At 38.2% G+C, this 23,975-nt stretch overlaps 1 protein-coding gene across 2 annotated transcripts in view; it reads left to right on the top strand.

The window, feature by feature from the left end:
• Nucleotides 1-23,975, top strand: part of UVRAG (UV radiation resistance associated) — a 329,246-nt gene that overhangs the window by 48,105 nt on the left and 257,166 nt on the right. For both annotated transcript variants that reach the window (XM_027579444.1, XM_027579443.1), the window contains one exon: nucleotides 16,249-16,410. In XM_027579444.1, the coding sequence (XP_027435245.1) occupies nucleotides 16,249-16,410 (162 nt within the window). The remainder of the gene's footprint in view (nucleotides 1-16,248; nucleotides 16,411-23,975) is intronic.

The raw sequence follows: 23,975 nt of genomic DNA, 5'->3' as shown, positions 1-23,975 counted from the left end.
CCTCATTTTTTTAGTGCTTCAAACATGCCGAGCCTGTCTTCTTTCTTATGTCTAGAACACTTGTTTTCCCAGCTCTTCGTTTCCCCAGAGAAGATGTCTCTGAGGTCTCAGTTACAGAACTTTGGTTAGGTCTTCTGTGACTATGCCATTGAAAGTGGTTCCCTTTCTCCTGGTCACTCTTTTTTTACGTCACCTGTTTTATTTTCTTTAGAGCATTCATCACTCTTGGAAGCTCTTGTTCACTCATTTGTTTGTGTTGATTACCTGTCTCCCACCTACTAGAACATAAGTTCCATGAAAGCAGGGACCTTGCCTAGAGTCTAGAATAGTATAGATACTCAGTAAATACTTGTTAGATGAATAAATGGATATCAGTGATGTTTACAGAATCCTTTTACATATGTGTTCCATTTTGATCCTTAGAACAAGGTGTAAGGAGATGAGGTAGGTCTTAAGGAACTGACATCCAGAGAGGCCCAACAACTTTTGTAGTCACATAACTGTAGGGCCAGATCCAAAGTTCAGACCTCTGTCTTCAGGTCTCTGCTACTCTTTCCTCTTTATCAAGCTGCCTTCTAAATGTCTCTAAAATAGAATAATAAGTTTGGATCCTAGGCCAGACAGTTTCCTTGAGCCTGTTTCTGAGGAGCTCCAGTCACCAGTTACAGCTCTTGTTCTACATATATTAAATGACTAGCACCATACCTGACACATAGTAGCCAATGAGTCAATATTAGTTTCTCTTCCTCCCCTGGCTCAGGTGAAAATAGAAGTGTCCTGCAGACCACGGAGAGCTGGGGAAGAGTGGGTGCTTGCAGGGGAAGATAGAATAGAATTTCACCTTGATTTATTCTACCCCCTTTTGATAGTCAAAAGTCTAGCTGGGAATGGTTTTACACCATCCCATTGCTTTTTCTCTGGATTTGTGTCATAGTGGACCCTGTGCTAATAGTTCTACTTTAGTGTATTGTCCTACCTTATTGTATTGTATTTACTTGCTATTCACTTGACTTTCAAGTTCCTATTTCTAAACACCATCTCTTTGAATGTTAACTTTTCAACTCTTTTTGGCTCCTGTCTTCTGTTGCTTCTGAAATGTCTGTGAGGTTTTGATATCTTCATCCCTGGTGTACTTAGGTTGAATAAATGTTTTATAAAAATATTGTAGAATGGATATCAGACAAGGGAGAGATTTGGACAGAAGACTTCGAAGGTCCTTTCAGGTTACAGTTTGTCCTGTAGTTGTTTCCTGGGGATCCCACTTGGAGTGTTTGTGTCCATTGTGATTGTTCATGAACGGTTTCCTCTCCCAAAGTAGATGACAGCTTTTGGAGGTCAGGAGATTGCTTGAATCTCTTTATGTCCCTCTAGCTCCCAGTGTACTTCTTGGGAGTTGTTGGATAAATGTTGATTTATGTTTCCTTTTAAGGATATTCTTTGAGATTATGATCTTTCTGGCAAGGATTCTTTTCTTTCTTTTATAGCTTAATATAGGTTTGATAAACTACCGTTCATTTTTTCTTTTGTTTTGGAAAGGACTCTTCCTTCTTTGTTTTTTGCTAAATCATTGTGACTGGTTCAGATTAATGGGCATTGAGTACCACAGGAGTCAATAGCCTTCAGAGAATATGCTGGAGATGGCACATTATTACCTCCCTGCTTGCTGTTTCTGAAGAACCATGGATGAGCAAAATTTGTTGTTTTTTTTCCCTGCTTAGGAGTTGGTGATTCTTCAGCTGTTGTGATATTTGCTGAATAGAGTTAGTGATTTAAATGCTCTTATTCCTCCTGGTTGCCATTTGTGCTTGGCACATAGAAGGTGCTCAGCAAGTGTTTCTTAATGAATGGATTCCTCCATAAATATGTTTATTGACTGACTTGTAAGTTATATCCTGAACCCCCAATCCTCAATTAGCTATTAAAGATGAGGCAACGTAATGCTTCATTTATTTTTAGCTGAAGCTTTGGGTAAATTTTCACTCTGGTGAACTAAGTTGGACTCTGGTGAGCTTGTATTCTTTTTTTACTCCTATAACTTCAAGGCTTCATCTCTTTTCTCTAGCTTTATATTTTTAGCTTGATCCCCAGACCACAGTGGCTGCTTTTGCCGTTATGATGTCAAAGGAAACATGGAAAATGGACACAAGGTTAAAAAGAATGTTTTCGTCCAAAGATTGAATTGTCCATATGTGCCTATCCCTTGCATCTTTCTAACTTTTGGGTCCTGCAGATGAGTGCTGCATGCTGCCAGAGTTCTCTGCTCTGCCTGGTACATCCGCCACTGCCCACATGTGGCTGCTGAGCACTTAGAACGTGGTGAAGTAATACTGGAGACCTAAAGTTTTACTTTTATTTAATTTTAATTTAAATAGCCACCAGTGGCTAATGGATATTGTATTGGACAGCATGGTTCTGGATGCTTCTGAAGAGCTTTCTTACACTCTGTAACATTAGCAGGAAGAGGTTTCCCTTTTTGTGTGCTTTGAAAAAACAAAACTTTGGGGGTGCCTGGGTGGCTCAGTTGGTTAAGGGACTGGCTCTTGATTTCAGCTCAGGTCAGGGGATCGAGCCCTGTCTGGGGCTTTGTACTCAGTTTGGAGTCTGCTTGAGATTCTCTCTCTCTCTCTGCCTATGCCCTGCCCCTACTCTCTCTCTCTCTAAGTAAATAAAAATCTTTAAAAAACAAAAAACAAAGAACTTTGTACTTATACCACTTGTACCATCCTAAAGCAGTGTAATAACTGTTCGTACGGTTGTCTTAGCTTCTTTAATATATATGATAACCTTATAAAGGCAGGGACCTGTATGCTTCATCTTTATAACCTCCGTAGCCATTGTGCATGGCTTGTATTTGGCAAACAAGTAAGAAAAAATAGCCTAAGCCAAGTTATTTCTAAGATTCACCATTAATTTATGTTCACCAAGAAAAATAAACATTTCTAATTAAATTGAAACACAGGGCCTTCGTAATAGTCCTGAATGAGTTGTGATTCGCTCTTCCTAGCCTCTTGTTACTTTGAAATTTCTTTTACCCATTCCAAGGAATTTATTTAGCAGTCTTTCCTTCCTTTAGGGGAGGTATATTGCTTGACCTGTGATGGGACTCTTTTGTATCTCAGTAGCAAAATATAAGTACACTTTATCAATCTGTGGGAATTTCATTTAGTCTTATAGAAAAGGATGGTTGAGATTTTCTCTTCATTGACAAATATTTGCTTCTCTAATCCAAATTCATGTTTTGTTGCTTTATATCTGTGCCTTTTTGCCCACACAAAAACTTAATACTTTTTATTAAAGTTTAACATACATAAAGAAGGGTTTACAGTTCTTAAATATACAACTTGATGAATTTTCTGAAATTGAATATACTGGTATAACCAGCATCCAGGTCAAGAAAGAGAGTATTTTTAGTGCCCGAGAAGGCCCCTCATGCCTACTTCAGTTACTGCTACTGTCCAGACTTAACATCATAAATTAATTTTACCTACCTTTTTTTTTTTTAAAGATTTTATTTATTTATTCGACAGAGAGAGAGACAGCGAGAGCAGGAACACAAGCAGGGGGAGTGGGAGAGGGAGAAGCAGGCCTCCCGCAGAGCAGGGAGCCCGATGCAGGGCTCGATCCCAGGACCCTGGGATCATGACCTGAGCCGAAGGCAGTCCCTTAACGACTGAGCCACCCAGGTGCCCCTAATTTTACCTACTTTTAAGCTTTACAGAAATGAAATCATACAGTATGGACTCCTTTGTGTCTGACTTGCACTTTATATTGAAAGAATCTCAACTGTGTATTTAAGAGTCATTCATATTGTGGGTATATTTGTAGTTTGTTTAGTCTATAATATTGCATTGTGTGAATGTACCAGAATTTATCCCTTCTTCTGTTGATGGGCATTTGGTTAGTTTCTAGTTTTTGAGCTAATATGAGTAGTGCTGCCGTGAACATTCTCGTGTATATCTGTTGGTTGAACCTATGTGTACATTTCTGTTAATATGATACGTATCTAGGAGTGGACCTCCAGGGAATATTCATATGATCCACTTTAGTATATATTGCCAAATAGCTTTTCCAAATTCTTGTTTCATTTACACTCTAGCCAGCAGTCTTTGAGAGTACTGGGTTACTCCACATTGTTGTAATCACTTGCTGCTTTTTTAACCTTTTGAATTTAAAAATTTGGTAGGTATTATATACAGGGTTTTTGTTTGTTTGTTTGTTTCAATTTAAACGCAGAGAGATATTTTAAATGGCAATTAAACTCAGCACAGGTAGGGCGGACATCATGCCTAACTTCAGCGTGCCTAATTTAAGAGTTTAAGAACAGCTATTTTTATTAAAAGTTGTGCGGGTGACACCTGGTGACTGCCACCTGGCGGTCAAAAATAGTAGAACCTTATTGATCTTAACATTTCTAAAATTAAAATTCATCTTACAATGTGAAGGAAAGTGCATGTTAGAATTAATGATAAGTTGGACTATGTTACATGGTAATGAAAATAATGGGGTAAAATAAAGCAGAATAAAAAGTATCTGGCAGGGCTGGTTGCTGGTTTTCTATGGTAGTCACATAGACGAAATGTCACATAGATGAAATCATTTGAACAGACACCTGAAAGAAGTGAGGGAGCAAGCTATGTACCTGTGTGGGGGAAGACTGTTGCAGGCGAGGAAGCAGGAAAGTACAAAGACAGGAGTCTTTAAGAACTGGCTAAGAAGCTAGTCTGGCTGGGGTGGGGACAGAGGAATTGAGGGTCAGGGCAGCAATGGAAATGACCTGGAGAGATAGGAGATGATGGTCAAAGGCTGGCCAGCAGGAGAGAGATTTGGGCAGGGATATAGTTACAGGTCACACAAAATTGGGGGTAGACATGGGCGCCTGGGTGGCTCATTTGGTTAAGTGACTGTCTTCAGCTCAGGTCATGATCCTGGTGTCCCAGGATCAAGTCCCGCATCCGGCTTCCTGCTCAGCAGGGAGTCTCCTTCTCCCTCTGACCCTCCCCCCTCTCATTGCTCTCTCTCCGTCTCTCATTCTCGCTCTCTCAAATAAATAAATAAATAAATAAAATCTTTAAAAAAAATTAGGGGTAGACAAAGACACTGAAAATACTCATTTTTCTTTATTTTTTTTAAGAATTTATTTATTTGACAGAAACACAGTATGAGAGGGAACACAAGCAGGGTGAGTGGGAGAGGGAGAAGCAGACTTCCTGCAGAGCAGGGAGCCCTATGCGGGGCTCAATCCCAGGACCCTGGGATCATGACCTGAGCTGAAGGCAGACGTTTAACGACTGAGCCACCCAGGCGCCCTTCATTTTTCTATTTTCTAATGTCCCTACCACAGTGCTTCACCCAGAGAAGTCCAATAAATGCCTATTGCATTGAGTAACTGAATAATCCACCTTTGACAGGCTAGATGGTGGAGATGTGTCTCCAAGTTACAAGTCAGAGTCATGGTTTCTTCTGAGATATATTTAACATAGAATAATTAGTTGTCAGTGTACAATTCATCTTTAAAGGTCTCTGGCTTCAGCTAGCCATATTCTCCAAACCATTTGTTAACTTTTGGATTTTGTTGTTGTTGTTCAGGAGGAGATTAGATTGAAGGGTCATTGGTTAATAACTAAAATGATTGAAGCAGTAAGAATGGAAGTAACTAAATTCTCTACAGTTGATTTTGTATATTCTCAAAAGTACAGATGAATTATGCAATGAATCCATATGTACCCATCTTTAACAATTATAAAGTTGATCGTTAGATACTTTTACAAAAAGGGAATTTTTAAACTTTTATTACAAAATTAAATCTCATGGTGGGAGTAAGAGCAGTAGTAGTTTGTGTGTGTGTTGAAATTTGTCTGTACATGTGTGTTTCTTTAATAAATAAGAGGTATCAGTTATAAAGTACCCACCTGTGATTCTAGTCGTGTGTTGGATGCCTGTTGTACATTGGTTGTTATCCTGATAGCAGTGCTACAAGGTAAGATATATGCCTGTTTGATAGTTAGGGAGCCTGAGGTTCATACAGGCTGGGAAACTTGCTCTAGGGCCCCAGGCCAGTCGTCACTGGTCAAACTGATGTTGGAGAGCCCCGCTCATTTATAGCATTGTGCTACCTTCCTTATGTCACACTGCCTTCAGCTTCCTTCCTTCAACTGATTCAGTGTCTGCTAGAGGTCTCGTAGAGGTCAGTGATGGGCCTTGTAATTGAATAAGCAAAGGTCTAGAGCATGTGTTTTTGGGGAAAGCATGTAACATAATTATCAGAATCATAATTTGGTTGGAATTTTGACTGCCTGAGCTGTTTTTAAATCTTTGGGAAAAAACTGAACGGTATACTTTTTGTGAGTTACTGGAGTTACTGGACTGCGTGATTGTCAAAGTTTATGTTTCAGTTGAATTGTAACCAAATAAATTAACATTTCATCTCTTTGGGTGTGTGTATGTGAGTAGAGAGTTGGCTCCTCTTGATTATGCCAAATTATGTTACCCTGTATTAAACTGCATCATGTTTGGGGTTTTCTAACTCCTGTCTGGTCAACTACATGATATGGGGGGAGACTAAGATAATTGACACATAGCAATTATGGTACCAGGGAAGAACAGGATTCTTTGAAAACACTGTAGGAGTATTATTTATCTCATTTTAAGAGAGGCTGGCTAGGGTTTCTAACTGAAACTAATTTCTAAGTTGAGATGTGAAGGATGAGTAGAGGTGAATTAGATAGGGAAAGAGAGTTTATTGGGTTGAGAAATAACTACTGCTTATAAAATCAGCATGCAATTTCCAAGAGTTATCTTGTGTGTTTAGAGAAATTGTTATGAATTCTTAAGTTGTGTTTCTTATGACCATACATTTGTTATTAGGTGATAAGAACGGTGATAGTTTATGAGTGTTTTGGAATTTCTTTGTACAAGTGTGTTTCTTTAATAAAAAAGCAGTCATTGAGCAGCGTTATGGAGAAGTTGTCCTGGCTAAATAATGAGTTTAGATTCCCCTGTGGGTAGTGAGTAGGCAGTGAACTTTTCAAAGCCATAAATATCCTGATATTCTGCCACTGTACTTCTGGTGAATATGGTATAGGTCCCTAGATCATCTTAGTACTTGAATGGTTTGTTCCCTCTAGAAAATGGGCTGACATGTATAGGTTAAATATAAATAAAAATTATCTGGGTCTTTATAATAACATTATTGGGCAATAAAGTCTTTTAATGTCTGGCAGACTATATCGGTCTGTGTCTGAATGTTCCGACTCAGGAATTGTCGCTCTTTGTCTGGCATCTGCTTCATGAAAGTATAAAGGAAGGGCATTGTAATGAGAATACTGATAAGAGCTGTGCTCTATTAATGTTGTATTGGCTTAGAAAAGAAACCCATGTCATCTATTCAACTGTATGATTCAATTTCAGAACACCACTCTCACTTTCAAAGGCTTTTAATTTATTTCAGAATGAAGTATTTACAAATATTTAATACAACAACTGCCCCCCAAGTCTTCCCTCTCCCTGATGCAATATGGCCATTCAGATATATTCACCAAGTCTTTTCCTTTTTTCATTTTGGAAAGGGTGGTTACTTCATGCTTTTTTGGTGCTTTATTACTCTGATCTCATTACTCTGAGAGTGAGAATTTGATTACTATGTCATAATCTAGGGGACATGTACTTTTGTTGAGAGGTGGTCTTATACATGAGAGTAAATGGCTACCTTTTCAGTTGGTATAATTTGAAGGCCAGGAAGGTCCTCCAACACCTTTAGACATTGGACTTTAAGGCCTGAATTTACATCATGAAGAGATATCTTTATTTGATTTATTGCTGCAGGTTCCTCTTTTTAAGATGCTGTATTTTTTTCTGCTATTGGGTCTTTAAAGAATATAGTTTCATTACTTTTTATTGAGATAGAGCACACATTGCAGTAAAGGGCAAAAATAATAGCCTGATGACTTTTCAAAGGGAATAGATCAAGAAGTAGAACACTATCAGCACCCCTGTGTTCTCCCTCTAGGTCACTCCCTCCTCCCAAGGAGAACCACTGTCCTGACTTCAAGCACCATTGATTAGTTTTGCTTGTTTTTGAATATATATATATATTTTGAATATACACACACACACACATATATATAGCATGTCCTCTTTTACTTAGCATTACATATATGAGATTCATCCATATTGTTGCATGTAGTAGTTTATCAATTGTAATGACATGTCCTTTGGTGAACATGTGTATGCATTTCATTGCTGTTAGGTATATACTTAGGAGTGGAATCAAGTGCTGGGTCATAGGTTACTTTCAGCTTTAGTGTATACTTCCAAATAGTTTTTCAAAATGGTTATACCAGTTACATCCCTAGCAGCACTGTGAGGTTTTTAGTTGCTCTACATCCTTCTCCAAACTTGGTATTATCTGTTTTTAAAATTTTAGCCATTCTGGTTGGACAGCAGTATTGCACTATGTTTTTAATTTACATTTCCTCATACACTATTCTAATTGAGTAACTTTTCTGGTTTTATGCTCTTATTGGCCATTTAGATTCTCTCTGTTTTTTTTTTTAAGATTTTACTTATTTGAGAGAGAGACAGAGAGAGCACAAGCAGGAGGAAAAGGACAAGCAGACTCCCCACTGAGCCGGGAGCCTGACACGGGGCTTAATCCCGGGACCCTGATATCATGACCTGAGCTGAAATCAGGGCTTAACTGACTGAGCCACCCAGGAGCCCTCTTTTTTTTTTTTTTAAATAAAGTGCATGTTCTGGAAAAATATGCCAATTAATGCCAATTAGGAATAAACAAATTGTATGCAAGGACTTGACACCTTTTTAAATTTATAGAATATATTTGATCTAACTTGATAGTTTAATTAGTTCTGTTTTCATGCGTCCTGTTTTTGACTATTCGAGGATAGTGGAGTTGGTGATCTGTTGAATTCAGTTAGGTGAAATGTTATCATTTGAATTTTTCGTATCTACATCACATTTTTTTTTGGTCTCCCTCCCCTCCCCTTTCCTATTTAGGGGACATTATTTACCTTTTTCTCATTGACTCAAACTTATCATGAAGAACATCACATCTTCTACTAGAGTCATCCTTCAGGGGCTGCCTAGGACATAAAGCCCAATTGCTTTATGCTAAATGGTCCCCAGCAGCATGGCCTGTCTCCTATATAGAAGTTACTTGATGTTATCACTGTTTTTGTTTTTTTATTTTTCATTGTTATCATGTCTTTAAAGTCAGATATGTAGACTTTGACTTCTTGCTCCAGATATAACCAAAGCTATGACCTTAGGCAAGTTACTTCATGGTTTATAGTATCAGTTTCTCCTTTGAAAAATTGGGATGAAGCTGTCCACAGGACTTTGAGTTTTGTCAAGATAAAGTATAGCTGATCTGTAATGAATGCTTCATTCTTGTAGTAATATTCTAGCCTTTGCTGTCATGTTTACTTACTTACTTGTGTCTCAGCCCTGCTCAGGGGTATAGTGTGGTGATAGGGCAGTAAGGGCAAGTTTGAATCATGTGAAGTGACCCCAGTTCCTTTTGCCCAGAGAATGGGGCACAGGTAGAGGGCAAAGTTCTTTCTTCCTCTTTCTGCCTCTGACTGTGGGATCTAAAACAAGGAAATTGTTGACAATCTCATGAGGCCCTTTTGTTCTAAATTCTGTCTTCTGTGCTTTATTGGGGAGAAAAAAACCCAAGAACCAAACACACACACAAAAAAGTGAGGGGAATTTTAGAGACCTAGGTTGAAATTCTGGTGCTGTGTTTACTAGGAGACCTTAGACAAGACCCTTAGCTACTGTATTTCATTGATTCTAAGATGCACATTTTCCCCAAGTTTAACACCTCTGAAATCTAGATGCATCTTAAAATCATTACTACTACTTTTTTTTTTTTAAGAGAGAGAGAGAGAATCTTAAGCAGGCTCCATGCCCAGCATGAGCCAGACACAGGGCTTGATCTCAGGACCCTGAGATCATGACCTGAGCCAAAATCAAGAGTGGGATGCTTAACTGACTGAGCCCTCAGCCACCCTTTTTTTAATGGCACATAAAATAATGATGCATCTTATAATTGGTGGTATCTCAGATTTGATGAAATGACATTTTGTCTTTTTAACTATTGAAGTTAACAAGTTGTCTTATTTACATCAGGTGAACTTATTGTTGAGAGGAACAGGGCTATTTTATTAAACAGATAGATACTTCTGCTGTGTAATGCTAGGATAGGCATTCTTCTGTGTCCATTTCATATATATCTGACTTTATATAGTACTTACCACTGATAAGTGTTAAATGACAGCTATTACTATAATTATTATTCTTTTTAAGCCTTATTAATTTTTAAAGATTTTATTTTATTTATTTGAGAGAGAGAGAGAGAGCACAAGAGGGGGTAGGGTCAGAGGGAGAAGCATACTCCCTGCAGAGCAGGGAGCCTGATGCGGGACTCGATCCTGGAACTCCAGGATCATGACCCGAGCCGAAGGCAGTTGCTTAACCAACTTAGCCACCCAGGCACCCTATTCTTTTAAAGCTTAAAACTCTGTGAAGTGGTAGTTGTTCTGGTTTTTATAAGTGAGTATTTTAAGATACGGAGGGGATTATGTGGTTTAACAGTATAGTTTGATTTCAGCCCTTGCCTCTCTGCCATACTGCCTCTCAGCTGTCTGTTTGATAGACTGAAGCCTGAAGGTACATTACTTCACAAGCCAGTGGTTCTCTTTGGTTGATTGTCTTCTGTTGTTACATCCACATTTCTAGTGATCACTTTGGTGTCTACAGAGATTAGTGACCAAAGTTTGTGCTCAGATATTTAAATGAAATTCTACCCTTATTTAGCAGGGCTACTAAAACAGTTGTAGTGAGATAGATACTGGGGGTCATATAAGAATGGAATTCTGTTGATCTTAGGTTAAAATTCTTGGGTAGCTGGAATTTATTTGTTTATGATTCAATATAAAACTGATTACATAAACGTGCTGCTTTACTGTGTTATCATCGTGCTATTTATTGATGGTCTTTCAGTATCCTCCGACATCCATATCCATTGATCAGACATTCATTCACTCATGCAGCAAAAATGTATTGAGTGCATACCATGGACTTTTCAAGCTTTGAAGATGTTGTAAACAAATCAGACAGTGTACCTGTCTGTCAAAGCTTTTATTTTAGTTGAAGGAAATCACACAATAAAAATATCAAAATATAAGTGAAAAGATATATCGGGCATAAAGTACTATGAAATTGGAAGTCATGTCTTAGCTCCAGAAGCTTCAAAAACCAAACCCACAAAACACTTACCAGTATAGCCCCTAAAACAAAAACAAGCACTACCCTACTCCCCTTCCTGCTTTACTCAGAAAAATAAATGCCACAGAGCCAAGAACAATTACCCTTATATGAGGACTTTTTGATTTACTGATTCATATAACATGAAAATTGTTAATTTAATAAGATTGATTATATTTACACTTACAATGAAAGCCCTAACATTTAATATAGAGGAAATAAATGAAAGTAATCTGTATTGTAGTTCAATTCTATTGATGTCATTAGAGCTCCTTAATGTTTTGACTTTTCAGAATGTTTTAAGTATCTGAATGATTCTCTCTTTTTTTAAAAAGATTTTTAAGAAAGATTTTATGTATTTGAGAGAGAGAGAGCTAGAGAGGGTGAGAGCATGAGCAGGGGGAGGGGTAGAGGGAGAGGGAGAAGCAAATTCCCCGCTGAGCAGGGAGCCCGATGTGGGACTTGATCCCAGGACCCTGGGATCATGACCTGAGCCAAAGGCAGATGCTTAACCAACTGAGCCATCCTGAATGATTCTCTTAATGAACAATAAAATTCTTTCAGAGCATAAAGTTGACCTTGTCATTCTTAACCTTAAAACCTTTCAGTGGCTCCTCCACATCTTGTACAGAGTAAAGTACTCCTTGGCAAGGCATGAAAGATCCTTTAGGGTTTTTTTTTTTAAGGTTTTTTTTTTTTTTTTTTTTTTTAATTTTTAGGTAATCTCTCCACCTAACATGGGGCTCTAATTCAGTGACCCTGGGATCAAGAGTCTGGTAGACCAACTAAGCCAGCCAGGTGCCCCCAAAGATCCTTCAGTGTAGCTGCTGGTTTATCTTGAGCTTTGTGTCCTGCTAGCATCCCAGGAGTTGTCTTAGCTCCCCGAGCACACCTTGCTACATCACCCTGCTGAGCCCTTGTTTATTGTGGTCCCTATGCCTGAAGTTCCTTATTTTCACCTGGGGAAATCCTGTTTGTCCTTTGAAAGCCAAGTTTCACAGCCTTTGTGGTGATGTCTTTCCCCTGTTCCTTCAAAGTTTATTATTCCCTTCTGTGCTACTGTGTAACCTTGTGCATAATTCTGTTACTGAACTTTTCATGAGATAATGTAATTATTTAAATGCGGGTTTGGATCTAATAAGCTGGAGGTACTTTGAGGCCTTTGTTTATGTGTTGCTTCTTAATAATTGTGTGTCTTAAGTATTGAATAAATAAATGAATTACCATATGAAGCCATATTAATAAGAAATTAGAATATATTCTTCTAATGACTATAATAAATAAGCAGCAAAATTCAGAAGTACTGGTGGTCATTCTGAGGAACTGCGTGCAGCATGGACTTCCCTTCTAGGTCAGGGCCCGCTAATGCTCTGGAGAAGCCTGGAGAACAGGCAGAGCTGTGAGGGGGACTTAATCACTGAGGTGGCTAAGGGATCTATTTCTGCTGGTTTTGGCTGGAGAAGAGCTAGCTCTGGCCTTGTCAGGGTGGAGAATTCAGAGCCCTCCCAGGGTGCTGAGCCCCTACTTGTGTGTCTGGTGCCTTGGGGTATTGTTCTATGAGGGAGATTTAGTATCTACTTTGACAGAGGAGAAACAAATTCAGGGGGCCTAAACAGGTTTCTCCAGCTCACCACACGAACATGACCTTGTTTGGTTGGTTGGTTTTGTTTGGGTTTTGTTTAGTTTGAAGACCGTTGGGGACCCATGTGGTTCCTGGTCCTCTGCTCCCTTCATTCACCCTCTCCCTGGCTGACCTGGCTCGCGACACGGTTGCTCCTTCCACCTTCACCTCTCCTCTGGGCTCCAGACTGCCACCTGACATCTGCACTCACATGTCCCAAAGGCATCTCACCACTGGCCCGTTGGAGTGGGGACTCCCGGTTCTCTTGCCCACCCCTGCCCCCACACCACACCGCTTTGCCTCTGCCAGGCTTGCCCTGCACAGAAAACAGCACATCATCTGCCCAGTTAGTTGTTTGAGGCAGAGACCCAGGAGACATTCTAGATTCCTCCCTTAGCTGGCCCTCACCTTCACCCATCAGCAACTCCTATCACATCTAGTTCGGAAACACCTCCCCCTTACGTGTCCCATCTCCGTTCTCCGCCTCCCAGACCGTCTCCCGCAGGCACCACTGCACTAGCCTCTGGGCTGATGTTCCTCCTCTTCTTGGTTTCTTCACGCAGCAAATGGTTATTGGGTGTGCGTGTATTCTTTACAGGTATACCTCATTTTACTGCACTTACTTTATTGCGCTTTGCAGATAATGTTCTTACAAATTGAATGTTTATGGCAACCCGACTTTGAGAAATTCTATTGGTGCCATTTTTCCAAATACATTTGCTCACTTCCTGTCTCTGTGTCATGTTTTAGTGATTTTCGCAATATTTCAAAATTTTCATTATGATCATACTTGTTTTTTTTTAAGATTTTATTTATTTGTCAGAGAGAGAGAGAGAGCACAAGCAGGGAGGGGCAGAGGGAGAGGGAGAAGCAAGCTCCCTGCTGAGCAAGGAGCCTGATGGGGGATTCCATCCCAGGACTCTGGGATTATGACCTGAGTGGAAGGCAGATGCTTAACCAACTGAGTCACTCAGGTGTCCCATTGTGATTATACTTGTTATGGTGATCTGTGACATTGCTGTCACAATTGTTCTGGGGCACCAGGCATTGCACCCATGAAGACAGTGAACTTAATTGATAAATGTTGTGTGTGTTCTGACTGTTCCACAGACCAGCCATTCCCCCACCTCTCTCCCTCTCTTCAGGCCGCTCCCTATTCCCTTGAGATACAACAATATTGAAATTAGGCCAGTTAATAGCCCGACAGTGGCCTCTTAAAAGTTCAAGTGAAAGAGTCACATGCCTCTTTAAATCACAAGCTAGAAATGAATAAGCTTAGTGAGGAGAGCATGTTGAAAGCCAAGATATACTGAAAGCTAGGCCTCTTGCACCAAACAGTTAGCCAAGTTGTGAATGTTAAAGGAAAAGTGCTTGAAGGATATTAAAAGTACTACTCCAGTGAACACACAATGATAAGAAAACGAAACAGTCTTATTGCTGATGTGGAGGAAGTTTGAGAGGTTTGGATAAAAGATCAAACCAGCTACAACATTCCCTTAAACCAAAGCCTGATCCAGAGCAAGACCCTAACTCTCTTTGATTACATGAAGGCTGGGTGGCATGAGGAAGCTGCAGAAGAAAAGTTGAAGCTAGCAGAGGTTGGTTCATGAGGTTTAAGGAAAGAAGCCATGTTTATGAGGTTTAAGTGCAAGGTGAAACAGCAAGTGCTGATACAGAATCTGCAGCAAGTTATCCAGAAGACCTGGTAAAGATAATTAATAAGGTGGCTACACTAAACAACAGATTTTCGACGTACATGAAACAGCCTTCTTATTGGAAAAAGGTGCCTTCTAGGACTTTCACAGCTAGAGAAGTCAATGCCTGGCTTCAAAGCTTCAAAAGGACAGGCTGACTCTCTTGTTAGAGGCTATGCTGCTGGTGATTAAGTTGAAGCCAATGTCATTTACCATTTTGAAAATCTTAGGGCCCTTAAAAGTTGTGCTAAATCTACTCTGCCTGTGCTCTATAAATGGAGCAAGAAAGCCTGAATGGCAGCACATCTGTTTACAACATGATTTCATGAATCTTTTAAGCCCACTGTTGAGATCTGCTCAGAAAAAGATTCCTTTCAAGATGTTACTCCTCATTGATAATGCACCTGGTCACCCAGTTCTGATAGAGATGTACAGTGAAATTAACATTGTTTTTGTGCTTGCTGACACAACATCCATTTTGTAGCCCATATGGATCAAGGAGTCATTTCAACTTTTTAGTCTTACTATTTAAGAAATACATTTTGTAAGGCTATAGCTGCTGTAGGTAGTGATTCCTCTGCTGAATCTGGGCAAAGTCAATTGAAAACCTTCCAGGAAGGATTCACCATTCTAGATGCCATTAAAGAACATTTGTGATTCATGGGAAGAGGTCAAAATATCAGTATTAACAGGAATTTGGAAGAAGGTGATTCCAACCCAAATAAATGACTGTGAGGCGTTCAAGAGTGGAGGGAGTGACTGCAGATGTGAAAATAGCAAGAGAACTTGAATGAGAGGTGGAGTCTGAACATGTGACTGAATTGCCGCAATCTCATGATAAAACTTGAACAGATGAGCAGTTACTTCTCATGGAAGTGCAATGAAAGTGGTTTCTTGAGAAGGAATCTACTCCTGATGAAGATTTTGTGAAGATGGTTGAAATGACAAAAAAGGATTTAGAAATTACATAAACTTGGTTGATAAAGCAGTGGTAGGTTTGAGAGGATTGATTGTAATTTTGAAAGAGGTTTTGCTATGGGTAAAATGCTATCAAACAGTATCACATGCTACAGAGAAATCATTCGTGAAAGGAAGAGTCAATCAATCAATGCAGGAAACTCCATTGTTGTCTTATTTTAAGAAATTGCCACATCCGCCCTAGCCTTCAGCAACCACCACCCTGATGAGTCAGCAGCCATCAACACTGAGGCAAGACCCTCCACCAGCACAAAGATTGTGACTCGCTGAAAGCTCAGATGATGGTTACATTTTTAAGCAATAAAGTACTTTTTAATTAAGGTATGTACATTGGTTTTTTTTTTTTTAGACATGATGCTGTTATACACTTAATAGACTGTGGTATAGTGTAAACATAAATGCACTGAGAAACCAAAAGATTCATTTGACTTGCTTTAGTTTGGTACTTGCTTTATTGTGGTGGTCTGGGACCAAACTGCAATTATCTTTGAGGTATGCTTATACCATTATCATCCCCATTGTGTTAATTAGATGTCTTCCTGGTTTATTTAAGTCTGCAATTTGATATATTTTTGAGGTGTTTTGGTTTTCAAAAACAAAATGATTTATAATCTAATTGAAATAATTGTAAACAAATTAGAGTCTTCATGCTTTCCTTTCCATCAACAGAATCCAACGTGGCGGAGTCTTGATTTTGGAATAATGCCAGACCGTCTTGATACATCTGTGTCTTGTTTTGTGGTGAAGATATGGGGTGGAAAGGAGAACATCTACCAGCTTTTGATTGAATGGAAAGTCTGTTTGGATGGGCTGAAATACTTGGGTCAGCAGGTAACTTTTAGACTGTAGTTTTGAGTATTTGTCTTCTCTAAACCTACCTAACCTTTTTGTATATTCTTTAGATTCTACATTTCCTATTATAGAGAACCTTTATGATTGTTTACTTAATTATAGAAAATTTTTTTAAAATATCCTTTATTTTTTATTTATTTTTTTTACATTTTTTAAAAGATTTTAATTATTTATTTGAGAGAGAGAGAATGAGAGATAGCACGAGAGGGAAGAGGGTCAGAAGGAGAAGCAGACTCCCTGCTGAGCAGGGAGCCCGATGTGGAACTCGATCCTGGGACTCCAGGTTCATGACCTGAGCTGAAGGTAGTCGCTTAACCAACTGAGCCACCCAGGTGCCCAATTATAGAAATTTTGAGTCATTGCCAAGTTTAAAAATAATTTTTAACTGAAGAAACTTAAAAAGAAGCACCCTAAGCTGTTAATTTAAGAGGAATTTTTTTTTTTTTGTAGGAAAGAATATGCTTTCCCATAGCATTCTGCTGCTTCTATTTTATTGCACTTGATATTAGCCAAAAGACCAAGAAGCGATCTTCTGTTTTATTGGTTCTAAAAATTAGGTTGCAAATATGGAACATACTATTAAAAACTTCTCTTATGACCAGTAGAGTTGCATTATTTCGGGAAGAAAGAGAACTGCTGTTTATTTATTATTTATTTATTATTTTTATTATTATTTTTTTTTTGGAGAGCTACTACTGTTCATTGAGCACAGGGCTGACAAGTGCCTGACTTGCATGCTACTAACAAGTCCCTATGAGTGAGGTAGCTATTGGATCATAGCACTCTTTGTAAGCTGAGAAGTAGCTCCATAATCCCTTTGGACACAGTGTTCTGGGATGCAGCTAGTAATATATCAGAATTGCTGATGATATGAAACCTATTTACCATCCCCAGACATAGGTTATTATACTTAATATTTATAGCAGGCTTGTGAAGGTTGGTATTAGTGTCCTTATTTTCCAGATGGGAAAATTGAACCACAGAGAGTTTAATTACTCAAGATTACACTGCTAGGTAGAGCTAATATTTAAATCTAGGCCTGGCTGACTTACAGATTCATTCTTTGTGCTGTACCACACTGATATACACTTGTAGTCCTTGGTAACCTACCTTGGAATAAATGCTGTGTCTTTTTGTGATACCTGTGGGATACTGTTAAAGGTAACTCCAAAATTTATTTATTTATTTATTTATTTAGAGAGCATGCACGTGAATGGGGGTGGGGGTTGAGGGGGCAGAGGGGGAGAGGGAGAGAGAGAAAGAGAGAGAGAGAGAATCTTAAGTAGGCTCCATACCCAGTGCAGAGCCTGACATAGGGCTCGATCTAAGGACCATGAGAAAATGACCTGAGCTGAAATCAAAAGTTGGTTGCTTAACCAACTGAGCCACCCAGGTGCCCCTGCTTTATTTCTTTTAAAGAAACAGTTTAATTCTACATATTTTTTTTTCAGATTAAAAAAACCCCTCTGCCCTCATTTTGCTTACCATATACTTTATTTTGTGTCTTCCTATAGTAGATCAGAACAATGCATGTAAGATATTTTCCATAACTGAATTCTAACTGCTGTAGATTCTTAAGCTTTTTTTGTTTTTATATTTTTCCTTCTGTTTTACGACTGATCTCAGCAAAAATTTATAAAATAATGACTTTTGGCTTAGGGCCTTTCTCCTCTCTTTCAGTATGAGATACTTGTTGCCTTTTGGCTGGCCAGCCAGAGCCCTGCACTGAGGTGCATACTTTTTCTGTCTTCCCACATACCATAGTTGGCTCTCTGTGGATAGACTGTGGTATTGAGCACTTATCTTCTGAAAGTACTTACATTTCATGGAGGATGATGCTTCTTAACATTAGAGTTGTATGGCTATAATTTGGTAGGGGAGTTTTTGGCCAAAGAAGATGGACTTCATGCTTTTCAACTCACATATTCCTTAGGTAGTGATCTTCTTGAAATACCCAACTGTGTTTATGTTGAACCTGCTCTAATTTCAGAGAGTCAGTTTTTGGGTGTCTTCTTACAAAGCTGGTTATGTGGGTATAACGGAGAACAAGAGCAAGAGAAAACATGTTTTTTAAGCCAATTAAAAACTTAAAATTACAAATTTTCAGAGGAAAGCAAGACTAAGATGTATCAGGAGAATAGCCAGAATTACTTAGGTTCATTGACTGATCATCTGCTTTCTACCAGATATTACTCTTACTGTTAAGGTTCCAGAGACGGATAAGACAAGATCCTTAGACTTGGTAAACTGATGATTGGTGAATACCTGCATAGACCTGCATGGTACCATACTGTTTTGATTGTTATAGCTTTGTAATATAATTTGGAGGAGTATATGGAAGAGGTATTTAGACAAGTTGGGGTAGAGTCAAGGAGGGCTGACTTTTGAATGAAACTTTTTTTACAGGTCAGGTTTGTTGGGGTATAATGTATATACAATGAAATTCACCCTTATAAGGTATGCAGTTCAGTGGGTTTGACAAATGTATAGTCTAGTAACCACCACAATGAATAATGCTGCTGTGAATATTTAAATATAGGTCTTTAGGTTGACATATGTTGTCATTTCTCTTGAGTAAATACATAGGAATGGAATTGCTGGGTCTAGTGGTAAGTGTATGTTGAAATTTATAAGAAGCTGCCAAGTTGTTTTCCATTGTAGTGGGTTTTAGCCATTATGATGGATTTTAAATGGTATCTTGTGATTTTTTTTTTTTTAAGTTTTAATTTTAATTACCCAGTGTTGATCACGAAAAGTGCCTTCCTTAATCCCTATCACCTACCTCCCCTTTGGTAACCACCAATTTTTGCTCTCTAGCTGAGTGTTTCTTGGTTTGTGTCTCTTTTTCCCCCCTTTGCTCATTTGTTTCATTTCTTAAATTCTACATGTGAGTGAAATCATATGGTATTTATCTTTTTCTGGTTGATTTATTTCACTTAGCATTATACTCTCGAGCTCCATCCATATCATTGCAAGTGGCAAGAATTCATTCTTTTTTATGGTTGAGTGATATTCACAGTTTGTGTGTGTCTGTGTGTGTGTGTGTGTGTGTGTGTGTGTGTGTACACCACATCTTCTTTATCCATTCATCAATTGATGGACACTTCAGCTGCTTCCCTATCTTGACTATTCTAAATAAAGCTACTCTAAACATAGGGGTGCATGTATCCCTTTGAATTAGTGTTTTTGTATTATTTGGATAAATACTTAATAATGCAATTGCTGGATCATAGGGTAGTTCTGTTTTTAACTTTTTGAGGTAACTCCATACTGTTTTCCACAGTCGCTGCCTTTCTCTCCACATCCTTACCGACACCTGTTGTTTCTTATGTTCTTGATTTTATCCATTCTGACAGTTGTGATATCTCATTGTAGTTTTGATTTGCATTTCTCTGATGGTAAGTGATGATGAGCATTTTTTCATGTGTCTGTTGGCCATCTGTATGTCGTCTTTGGAGAAAAGTCTGTTCATGTCTTCTGCCCATTTTTTTAATTGGATTATTTGCTTTTTGGGTGTTGAGTTCTTTATATATTTCGGATACTAACCCTTTATTTGATGTGTCATTTGCAAATATCTTCTCTTATTCAGTAGGTTGCCTTTTAGTTTTGTTGATTGTTTCTTTGCTGTGCAGAAGCTTTTTATTTTGATATAGTCCCAATAGTTTATTTTTGCTTTTGTTTCCCTTGTCTCAGGGGACCTAGCTAAAAAAAAGTTGGTGTTGCCAAAGTCAGAGAAATTACTGCCTGTGCTCTTTTCTAGGATTTTTATGGTTTCAGGCCTCACATTTAGGTCTTTAATCCCTTTTGAATTTATTTTTGTTTATTGTGTAAGAAAGTGGTCCAGTTTCATTCTTTCGCCCGTGGCTGTCTAGTTTTCCCAGCACCATTTGTTGAAGAGACTGTCTTTTTCCCATTGGATATTCTTTCCTGCTTTGTCGAAGATTAATTGACCATATAATTGTGGGTTTATTTCTAGATACTCTATTCTGTTCCATTGATCTATGTGTTTTTGTGCCAATACCATACTGTTTTGATTACTGCAGCTTTGTAATACAACTTGAAGTCTGGTATTGTGATGCCTCCAGATTTGCTTTTCTTTTTCAAGATTGCTTTAGAGATTCAGGGTCTTTTGTGGTTCCATACAAATTTTAGGATTGCTTGTTCTATTTCTATGGAAAATGCTATTGGTATTTTGACAGGGATTGCATTAAATATGTAGATTGCTTTGAGTAGTATAGACAATTTTAACAATATTGTTCTTCCAATCCATGAGTATGGAATTTGGAATGTCTTTCCATTTCTTTGTGTTGTCTTCAATTTCTTTCATCATCAGTGTTTTATAGTTTTTAGAGTACAGGTCTTTCATCCTTTTGGTTAGATTTATTCCTAGGTATCTTATTATTTTGGGTGTAATTGTGAATGGGATTGTTTTCTTTTTTCTACTTATTTTTTTAAAAAAGATTTTATTTATTTGATAGAGAGAACAAGCGGGGGGAGTGGCAGAGGAAGAGGGACAAGCAGACTGCTGATGCTGGGCTCGATCCTAGGACCTCAGGATCATGACCTGAGCCAAAGGCAGATGCTTAACCAACTGAGCCACCCAAGTGCCCCGGGATGGTTTTGTTAATTTCTCTTTCTGTGGCTTCATTATGGGTATACAGAATCTTGTGATTTTATTTGAATTTATCTAGTGATGAAGTCATGTTGAACAATAAAAAATGTTTATTTGTCATCATTCTCTCTCTTGCCCCTTTTTGGGTGAAAGGTTTATTCAGAGATTTTGCCCAATTTTTATTTGGCTGTTTGAATTCTCATCATTGACTTGTAAAATTTCTGTCTGTATTCTGGATATGAGTCAGTTCTTTATAAGATAGTATTTTCTGAATATTTTCTGCCAGTCTGTGGCTTGTCCCTTTTTTTTTTTTAATGTTTTATTTATTTATTTGACACAGAGAGAGAGAGAGAGAGCACAAACAGGCGGAGTGGCAGGCAAAGGGAGAGGGAGAAGCAGGCTCCCTGCTGAGCAGGGAGCCTACTGCAGGACTCAATCCGAGGACCCTGGGATCATGACCTGAGCTAAAGGGAGACGCTTAACCCACTGAGCCACCCAGGCGCCCCTTGTCCTTTCATTTTTTTTTTTTTTTTTTTTTTTTTAATTTTTTTTTTTTTCGATTTTATTTATTTGAGAGAGAGAGACAGAGATAGTGAGAGAGCACAAGTGGGGAGGAGAGGAAGAAGCAGGCTCCCCACAGAGCAGGGAGCCCGATGCGGGACTCGATCCCAGAACCCCGGGATCATGACCCGAGCCGAAGGCAGACGCTTAACCGACTGAGCCACCCAGGCGCCCTCCTTTCATTTCTTTAAGTGTCATTTAAACAACAGAAATTTATAAGTGTTAAATTCCACTATATCGGTTTTTGCTTTTATGTTTCATACTTTTTGTGTCTTATCTAAGACATATTTGCCTAATCCAAGATCACAGAGATTTTCTCCTGTGGGGTTTCTCCTCTAGAAGCTTTGTAGTATTAGGTTTTATGTTTATGTCTATGATCATTTTGGATTAACTTTTATTTAAGGTGTAAGTTTCATTGTTTTGCAGATGGATGAACATTTGTTCCTGTACTGTGTTGTAAGAGCTATGAATTACCTTGTTATCTTTGTTGAAAATCAGTGGTTTAAAATAATTTGCCTGGGTCTGTTTCTGGACGCTGTTCTATTTCATTGTTCTGCATGTCTGTCTTTATTCCCATACCACATTATCTTGAATGCCGTAGTTTTATACATCATGAATTGAAGTAATCTGAATCCTCCAACTTTGATCTTTTTTCAGAATTGTTCTGGCTATTTTAGATCTTTTGCCTTTACGTATACACTTTAGAATTAATTTGTCAATTCTACAAAAATCTGAGAAAATTTTGGGAGAATTGACATCTTAATAGTATTGGGTATTTCAATCTATGGACATGGCATATCTCTCCATTTGTGAAAATCTTTGATTTCACTCATCGTTTTGTAGTTTTAAGTATACAGCTCTTACACATATTTTGTTAGATTTGTACTTGTGGATTCCATGTTTTTTATGGTAGTTTAAATGCTATTCATTTAAAAAATATTCCTATTTCCAATTGTTGCTAGTATATAGAAACATTTCTGTATTGAGCATGTATTCTGTGACCTTGCTAAACTCATTTATTAGATCTAATAGTTTTTTTTGGTAGATTCCTTTTGTAGATTGCTATGTAGGAAATCATGCCTGTGAACACCTGGTCTAATTTCTTCCTTCCTAATGAATATGTGTTTTTCTCTTTTCTTATCATTTCATTGGTAAGACCTCAGTACAGTATTGAATAGAAGTGAGTAGAGTGGGCATCCTTGTTTTGTTACTGATGTTGTGTAAAAGTATTCAGTCTTTAATTATTAAGTATAATATTAGCTGTAAATTTTGTAGACACTTTATGAAAGGAAAGTAAATTTTCTTTCATTATGGATTACATTTGTTAATATTTTGTTAAGGCTTTTTTCATCTATGTCCTTGGGGGATATTGGTCTGTACTTTTCTTGCATTGTCCTTGTCTGGTTTAGTATGAGAGTAATGCTGGTCTTGTAAAATGGATTGGGATGCCTTTACTCTTCTGTTTTCTGGAGGAATTTGTGTAAAATTGGTATTACTTATTCAGCAAATATTTGACAGAATTCTTCAGTGAACTCATCTGGGTGTTAAGATTTCCCTGTGGGAAAGTTTAAAAGTATGACTTCTGTTACTTTATTAGATGTGGGGCTATTTAGCATATCTATGTCTTCTTATGCTTTGATAGTTTGTCTTCCAAAGAATTTATCGGTTTCACCTAAGATTTCAAGTTTGTTAGTATAAAGATTTCCACAATATTACTATATCCTTGTAATGTATATAGGCTATATAATGATCCTTTCCTCTTTCATTCTTGCTATCTGTAATTTCTGTCTCCTCTCTTCTCTTGATCACTCTGCTTAGAGATTTATCTGTTTTCTTAGGTTTTCAAATAACTAGTGTTTGGTTTCATTGATTATTGTTATTGTTTTCAGTTTCATTGATTTCTGATTTTATCCTTTAATTTTCTTTCTTTTGCTTGCTTTGGGTTTACTTTGCTCTTCTTTACTAGTTTCTTAAGGTAGGATTTTTGCATTACTGTTTTGAGACTTCTCTTTTCTAGAGTAAGCATCTAGTAAATTTTCCCCTAAGCCTTGCTTTAACTGTGACTCACAAACTTTTTTTTTTTAATATTTTATTTATTTATTTGACAGAGAGAGACACAGTGAGAGAGGGAACACAAGCAGGGGGAGTGGGAGAGGGAGAAGCAGGCTTCCTGCCAAGCAGAGAGCCTGATGCGGGGCTCGATCCCAGGACCCTGAGATCATGACCTGAGCTGAACGCAGACACTTAACGACTGAGCCACCCAGGCACCCCATGACTCATAAACTTCGATGTTACATTTTCATTTTCATTCAATTCAGAATATTTTCTAATTTCCCTTTTATTTCTTCTTGATCCATTGGTTATTTAGAGG

Source organism: Zalophus californianus, chromosome 11 (assembly GCF_009762305.2).
Source record: "Zalophus californianus isolate mZalCal1 chromosome 11, mZalCal1.pri.v2, whole genome shotgun sequence".
Taxonomy (NCBI): domain Eukaryota; kingdom Metazoa; phylum Chordata; class Mammalia; order Carnivora; family Otariidae; genus Zalophus; species Zalophus californianus.
Note: the sequence above shows the minus strand (reverse complement) of the source record. Positions and strands in the feature narration are given on the sequence as shown.